Source organism: Wolffia australiana, chromosome 6 (assembly GCF_029677425.1).
Source record: "Wolffia australiana isolate 7733 chromosome 6, ASM2967742v1".
NCBI classification, from domain to species: domain Eukaryota; kingdom Viridiplantae; phylum Streptophyta; class Magnoliopsida; order Alismatales; family Araceae; genus Wolffia; species Wolffia australiana.
This window is the reverse complement of record NC_135840.1, coordinates 3929814-3937701: the sequence shown is the minus strand read 5'-3', so window position 1 is coordinate 3937701 and position 7888 is coordinate 3929814. Positions and strand designations below refer to the sequence as shown.

At 40.8% G+C, this 7888-nt stretch overlaps 1 protein-coding gene across 2 annotated transcripts; it reads right to left on the bottom strand.

Annotated features, from left to right (window-relative positions):
• Positions 1–4074: 4074 nt before the first annotated feature.
• Positions 4075–7629, bottom strand: LOC144704225 (Protein phosphatase 2C family protein). 2 transcript variants are annotated; one of them, XM_078576558.1, is made up of 6 exons: positions 7447–7629; positions 7284–7353; positions 6470–6712; positions 6108–6384; positions 5151–5305; positions 4075–4505 (listed from the first exon to the last, which is right to left on the bottom strand). In XM_078576558.1, the coding sequence occupies exons 2-6, from the start codon at positions 7314–7316 to the stop codon at positions 4365–4367; spliced, it is 849 nt and encodes a 282-aa protein (XP_078432684.1). In that variant the 5' UTR covers positions 7317–7353; positions 7447–7629; the 3' UTR covers positions 4075–4364. The 2 variants fall into 2 exon arrangements, with proteins under 2 accessions (XP_078432684.1, XP_078432686.1); XM_078576560.1 differs by lacking the exon at positions 7447–7629 and having other exon boundaries at positions 7158–7296.
• Positions 7630–7888: the final 259 nt, after the last annotated feature.

The window sequence follows — 7888 nt, the reverse complement described above, 5'->3', positions numbered from 1 at the left end:
TTAAGACTCTAAGACATGCAATTTGTGGACATTAGTCGGTAAATGCGATAGGAATGTGGTGAAGTATTTGAATTCTGGGTCCAATTTGATGAAAATGCATAAATTATTCACACAATGATCGAAAGAACTAGTATCTTTATAAAAAATGCTGCCTAAATATAGATCAATGATGAAAACCAAAGTTGTCTTCCATGTAGATCAAATAGCCCTGAGCAGGGGCTTACATATGAATGGCGATTAAGTGGGCTTTTTTCTGAATCTGGAATACGTAGTACCTCAAGTGATCTACATAATTTAACTAAGACTAACCGTGCAAAATTGACATTAGGCAACTCTCTTTTTCTGAATCCATATTTTTTCTCTACATGATTATCTTGATTGACTGGAACTTGAACGTGCTTTTGTTGTAGGTTTGGAGGAGGATGGAGTGTTATCTCTAGCTTGGAACTCATATCTTCGAGCTGCTTTAAAATGTTTCACAAGATTTTTGCTTTATCTTGCTGATCGCTGATTCTGCCCTTTCCTTTCTCACTTTGCTCTTCCATCCCTCTTCCAGTATTTTAAAGAGTATAATAACCTTCGTCTTGTGGTGCATCATGGTAAGATTGTATCGTTGGTTTAGATATTCACTCGCTTTCCGGCATAAATTTATTTTTATCATTGTTGTCATGATCGAAGAAGACTTATGTCAATTCCGTATCAAAAAAAAACATTTGATCATCCAAGAGAGTCCAGATTGATGATCCGAATCTATAATAATGCAACAAGCGAGAGATCATGAGAACAGAAAGGAAATGAGGGATAGTGGAAGTTTCCTGAGACAAATCGTTGGAAAAAAACAAGTCTGTCTCCTTGTTGATTTCCAAAGAGGACAGAAGAGGCAAGAGAGTGAGAGGGATTGGAAAAAGGAACATTTGCATTACATTCATCAAGAATCTGACATGGACATACCACAGAGAGAAGTAAGAGAGTAAGAGAGTGAGAGAGAGAGAGAGAGAGAGAGAGAGAGAGAGAGAGAGAGAGAGAGAGGGATATATAAAGACGGAGAGAGAGAGGAAAGAGAGAGAGAGAGAGAGAGAGAGGAAAGAGAGAGAGAGAGAGAGAGAGAGAGAGAGAGAGAGAGAGAGAGAGAGAGATCAGTAGAGACGGAGAGAGAGAGAGAAAAAGAAAAAGAGGGAAAGATAGAGGGAAAGAGAGAGAGAAAAGAAAACGAGAAAGAATGAGAGAGAGAGAAGAGAATGAGAGAGAGAAATAGCGAAAGAGAAAGAGAAAGAGAGAGCCCGATAAAGATAGAGAGAAATAAAGAGAGTCACAAAGAGAGAGAAAGCGATAAAGAGAGAGAGAGAGAGAGAAAGAGAGACACGCCGAGAGAGATAGAGAGAGACCATGCACGCACGAGAGCATGCCGGATCACTTTTTAGAAATCTTTCTCGTGATTTTACAAAAAACGAAATAATCGAAGTCTACCCGTTTGATGAACTTAAAAACATCGCACATTTCTTGTGTTAGCGACTTCTGGTTATATTTTACGTCAGGGATAAAAATGGAATGCATGGGAAGGCTGAATGGAGCCCGTGATGTTCTCGAAGTGGCACGAATCTGATGAAGACGATGGGCCTCTTCCAAAGTTAGATGCCTTCTAAAATTTCGCCCTTCTTTCTACTTCTTCTCCCCGTGATCACTCATTTTCCCCTTCACGAGCGAGAGAGAAAAAGAAAGATGTGTAGAGGGAGATAGAAAGACAGAATGGAAAGAGAGAGAAAGAGAGGAGATAGATAGAGAATAAAAGAGAGGAACAGAGAAGAGGAGAGAGAGAGAGAGAGAGATAGACAGAAAATAGAAGAGAGGAGAAGAGAGAGGGCAGGAGAGAGAAAGAGAGAAAGAGAACATGCAGATATAAATAGAAGAGACCAGGAGAGAGAGGAGGACAAAAATAGAAGAGAGCAGGAGAGAGAAAGAGAAAGAGAGAGAGGAGATAGACAAAGAATAGAAGAGCGCAACGGAGAAGAGAGAGAGAGGAGATATACAGAAAATAGAATAGGAGAGAGAGCCAGAGTGAGAGAGGAGATAGACAGAGAATAGATGAGAGGAGCAGACAAAAGGGGAGAAGAGAAGAGAGTGAGAGCAAAAGAGATAGAGAGAGAGAGAGGGAATAGACAGAAAATAGAAGAGAGGAGAAGAGAGAGAGGGGGAGGTGGACAGAATAAAAGAGAGGAGAAGAGAAGAGAAGATACAGAAAGAGAGAGAGAGAGAGGAGATAGGCAGAATAGAAGAGAGGAGAGGAGAAGAGAAGAGAAGATACAGAAAGAGAGAGAGAGAGGAGATAGGCAGAATAGAAGAGAGGAGAGGAGAAGAGAAGAGAAGATACAGAAAGAGAGAGAGAGAGGAGATAGGCAGAATAGAAGAGAGGAGAAGAGAAGAGAAGATACAGAAAGAGAGAGAGAGAGGAGATAGGCAGAATAGAAGAGAGGAGAAGAGAAGAGAAGATACAGAAAGAGAGAGAGAGAGAGGAGAAAAGCAGAAGAGAAGAGAGGAGAAGAGAAGAGAAGATACAGAAAGAAAGAGAGAGAGGAGATAGGCAGAATAGAAGAGAGGAGAAGAGAAGAGAAGATACAGAAAAAGAGAGAGAGGAGATAGGCAGAATAGAAGAGAGGAGAAGAGAAGAGAAGATACAGAAAAAGAGAAAGAGGAGATAGACAGAATAGAAGAGAGGAGAAGAGAAGAGAAGATATAGAATGAGAGAGAGAGGAGATAGACAGAATAGAAGAGAGGAGAAGAGAAGAGAAGTTACAGAATGAGAGAGAGAGAGAGAGAGAAGATAGACAGAATTGAAGAGAGGAGAAGATACAGAAAGAGAGAGAGAGAGAGAGGAGATAAACAGAATTGTAGAGAAGAGAAGATAGAGAAAGAGAGAGGAGATAGACAGAATAGAAGAGAAGAGAAGAGAAGATAGAGAAAGAGAGAAAGAGAGAAAGAGAGAGAGACAGAGAGAGAGAGAGGAGATAGACAGAATACAAGAGAGGAGAATAGAAGATAGATAGAGAGAGAGAGAGATGTGGGAGACAGAGAATAGAGGATAGTGGAAGAGAAGAGGAGAGCAAGAGAGAGAAATGTTGATCGACAAAGAGAGAGAGAGAGAGGAGATAGACAGAATAGAAGATAGAGAAAGAGAGAAAGATGTAATAGAAAGAGAATAGAAGATAGGGGAAGAGAAGAGAAGAGAAGAGGAGTGCCGGAGAGAGAAATATTGATCGACAGAGAGAGAGAGAGAGAGAGAGTGAAAGAGACAAAGATAGAAAGAGAGAGAGAGAGAGAGAGATGTCGCTCAAGGAATTCATGGAGGCATCAATGGCCTGTGAGGAAGACTCTGACGATGAGGTCCCGCCGTATCTACTCGCCATGAATGAGGAACCAACTTGGACTCGGACTCGGGAAATAACAAGCTCTCTTCAAGACCAGAAGATCAAGGCCATTCTCAGACATTGGGCAAGGATGGTGGCTTCTGCCATCGCCGTAAACTTCATTTTCTCTAGCGTAAGTCATAATCCAAGCGATTGCTGATCTGTCGGATCTCTCTTCCATTGCATTTTGACATCTCTTGCTCAAATTCTCCGTCAATCATATAAAAACGATACAACCGGAATTTCTTATTATGATCGTTTCTCGTATTCTAAGCAGATCTTATTTTTTCCTTTGATGAACATAACTTTAATTGTAAATTCCGGTATACGGGTGTCCCATGAACGTATTTTAATAGCTTCATCACTGTGTGTTTATTCTGGGCCCATGAATGAATTTTTTCTTCCCCAAGAAATCTGCCGATTGAAAATAACTAGTTTGAGAAAATTCTTACCGTTGATGAAGTATAAACTTTGTGATCATCTTTACTTGATGACCTCCATATAAAAAATGTTAACGGAGCAAGTCATCCAATTTTCCTCAATAGATGGTAACCTGGAGACTTTCTCAATTTCAAGAAATAATTACTTTCTGAGTCTCAACTCATAAAAACAAATAACTATTTTGTGACAAATCCGGTTTATTCATGGAAATTTCGGCTTCTGCTCAAGAGAGTGCAAGAACATGTAGAGAATATATATACATAATAGAGTCCCAAACCTTGGAAAGCATTCACAAGCCTCAACAAACATAGGAAAACCCAAAAAAATGAAAAAAAAAAAATCGTTCATATGATACAAAGAAGATAATTATCGATAAAAGCAAGAAAAAAAATAAGAGCCACAGAGGGTGGTGAGATGGGTCCTCCTCTCCTGCTGCTCTTGATGCCTCCGAAAAGCTGAGCAGATGTTTCTGTGCTCTTTGGCTAGATTAAAATAAGATGAAGGTGGAATGGGGTAATTTTTCTAAGACTTGAACCGAACAACGATGATCGATATATCGTCTTTGCTATCCCTCTTCAATGCTTCGGAGGCCAATTCCTTCGCGGCTGCTTGAGGATCCTTGATTTTTATGGCGATATTGAGAGATTCTTCATTGCTCATTACCTAATGAAACAGAATCACGTCAATCGTTCATAAACATGCAAGTGGAAAACTTAGTCAGAGAGAGGAAGATTGAGGGAGGGTGAGAGAGGTAAAGAGAAATGGAAAAAAGACAGACAGATAGAGAAGAAAGAAGAGACAGAAAAACATAAAGGTAGACGGAGAGAGAGGGAAGGAGGGAGGTTAAGGAGGGAGAGAGAGAGAGAGAGAGAGAGTTATGAGAGAGAATGTGCTAGTAAAGAGATCCATTAAGAGAGAAAGAGAGACAGAGCTAGACACTATGGCAGGCTGAGAGAGGGGAAGAGAGAGAGAGAGAGAGAGAGAGAGAGAGAAAGAAAGAAAGAAAGACCAAGAGATGGACAGACAGAGTGAGAGATGGAGACAGAAAGAGATACAGAGAGAGAAGAGAGGGAGGAGATGAAATCTCCAAGTAAAGGGAGCCAGCAAGAAGGGAAGTACGGGAGAACGAGCCACTATGTTAGACAAAGAGAGAGAGAGAGAGGAAGATATATGAGAGGGATAAGGAGAGAGAAAGCGCGAATGCAAAGAGCGGCGTATGAAGAGAGAAAGAGAGGGAGAATGACAAATGAGGAAGACTAAGAGAGAGAGAGAGAGAGTGCACATGTGTGAGTAAGATGAGAGGTAAACCTTCCAAAGACCATCGCTAGCAAGGATCAAAAGTTCAGTTTGGTTATTGATATCTTCAAAATGAATGTCAGGATCAGAACGCAAGTGTGACTTGAGAGACTTGTCCCCGAAAGCCCTTGAGACAGCTAATTGGCCGTTGACTCTTGGGACATCACCTAAAATAAAATCCATGGAGAAAAGAAGACAACCGTAAATGACTAATTTAAGATCGTTTCTGATGTCAAAATAAGCAAAATCATCACCATATAACCCACATCTGTATTCCCAAAAAAGCCAGATTGAATTCCAAAAAAGTATAGGGCTAAGAGAGTTAAAACAAATGTCACAGATGATAAAATATTTTTAAAATAGGCTTTCTTCGTCAGACTGAAATTTATGATTAGCATAATCACCCAGCTTATAAGAATAATTTGTGTTGAAGAATCATCGCATATGTGAGCAAAGATTTTTTTTTATAGAAGAATTAAATTTCCTGGCGTAGGGGTAGGGTTCAACAATGATGATAAGTTTTTTATCCACGAGGGGCGATGATGATGATGACCCGCCATCGTCCTTGTCCACAGCTTGAATGACAAGGACAAAATCGTCATCCTCATCCTACCCCCAGACCAATGACAAGGATGATGACACTAGTCATCACACCTCACCATCTGAAAGATTAAAACTACAGAAAGTGACAAGCAAACGATGACAATTCGGCCATCATCATTCCACTTCGCAGACATAGGATGATGAGAAACTCGTTACCGTCATCATTCTTGCTTGTGGTGGCATCAAATCACAGGTAGGAGTCCCAATGGTGCTACGTAGAATAGTTTTTTTTTTAATGCTAAAAGGCGGTCACCCGAACAGATCGGTAACCACCCGAACCAGTAGAACCTTTCAATTTTTAAGAACCTTTAAAAAACGACACTGTTAACACTCGGTACACAAATCAAAGAAATATAGTAAACAAACCTGGCAAGTTAGAAACAAATCCTCCTCTGTTCTCTATAGCTCCGCGTTCAGCACCGGGCTCATGATCAACAGTCATCTGTATAACTCTTCCTCTCTTTAAAAGAACTGCTCTTGAATCGCCGACGTTCGCCACATATAACTTACTACCATTCAACACAATTGCTGTTACTGCAGTAGAACCTCCTTGACCCAAACCAGAGCTGTGAGAAAGGATGGCCTTATCAGTTTTTTCATAAGCCTTCACCATTGCTTTTTCTGGGTTGGCCAAAAATTCCTTCTGAAACAATGGAAAAACAGTAAATTTAAAAAAATTGAAAGTATAAGATCAGAAACCTAATCTGGGTCTGGAGTGATGAATTTACCTCTTTAAGAATATTAGAAAACAGATGTTTCTGAAGGTAAGATGCGATATTGTCCCCCAAGTGACCGTCGAAAATAGCAAACAGTCCGAGCTCCATGCCCTTCATCTGGACAAACTTTGACACGTGGTAGTCTTCCATTGGATGTTTTGACTTCCCTTTCACCAAGCTGTAGCCATAAGAAACTTTGATGCCGCTGTGAGTGCTTTTCCCTTTACCCGTTGGGCCAGAAGATTTACTTGGGCGCTACAAAATTAAGTAAACTACTATGTAATTCCTCGTTGTAAGTACAATTTTATCATAGAAATTTAATAGTAACACTTGTAAGCAAACTAGCTTTCATAGTATTAAACATTCCCAAGCAAAAACGATGGATATTAATCGGCAAACGTCATGAGTGACTGTTTTATGAAAAGTGGAATTGATCGATAAGGTTTAATAAAAAATTTAAAAAAAAGATTAACAGGTTGATGAACTATACCAACACTATAGTAGGTATAGTTCAGAAAACCGATTCGGAGACAAAGAATCGGTTCGATTTGGTGAAAATCTCGTAGGAATTTAATCTTAAAAGAGAGAGACACCCCCCAAAGAAAAGAGATGCACATGAATGGAGTTCACGATAACGAAAACTATCAACTTTTCATGAATCAAGAGGAATTAAATTTCAACTGTTTTCCTCAACCCTTACTGTAGAGATCAAGAGGAGATCCACGCTCCAATCGGCATCATTCGATGGTCACCAAAGATCAAGACTTTGATGTTCGATCGATTCAACAAAACGGACAAGAGAAGAAAAATCAATCGGCCCACTCACCGGCGAAACCTTCAAGCAGCATAGTTTATCCATACGAGCCTCTCTTGGATCGCACCGGGGGAGGAAGAATCTGTGGCCAAAACCCAAATTACGAATTAAAACGATGAACCCATCTGAAAAAAGAAAGAGACGAGCAAACCCATGAAGGGAAAAAAAAACCCACCAGAGAGGAGGAACTGGAAAGGCGGTAATGGAGAAGAAGAGGAAGAAAGAGAGAGTTTTGATGAAAAGAAGGAATAGGACGCAACGTAGAGAGACAATCATAGGGGAGGGGGTACGACCCAGATGAGAAATTTTAGAGGGGAGTTTAATGGGGTTGCTTTCGGGGGGAGGGCGGCCATCTTTGAGAGGAATAAGGCTGAGTCGACGCGGAGAGAGGGGAGATATCGCACGCTCGACCGACCTGACCGACCTGACCGACTTGGGCTCGGTGGGGGATGGGGACAACTCTTCTTTGACTCGCTCGGCCGCCGATGACGCACAGTTTTGACTGATTGGGTCCGGGGCTTTGTTTGCCATCAAGGAAACTTCTCTGCTTTGACCCCCTCTCTCTCTATATCTCTCTCTCTCTTTCTCTATCTTTTTCTCTCTCTTTCTCTATCTTT

Excerpts from the sequence above, each read along its gene's own strand:
- LOC144704225 (XM_078576558.1), bottom strand. The coding sequence starts at position 7,316 with ATGGATAAACTATGCTGCTTGAAGGTTTCGCCG. Across the intron at positions 6,385-6,469 it reads TTTCTAATATTCTTAAAGAG|AAGGAATTTTTGGCCAACCC; the intron begins GTAAATTCATCA and ends CCATTGTTTCAG. Across the intron at positions 4,506-5,150 it reads CTAGCGATGGTCTTTGGAAG|GTAATGAGCAATGAAGAATC; the intron begins GTTTACCTCTCA and ends CTGTTTCATTAG.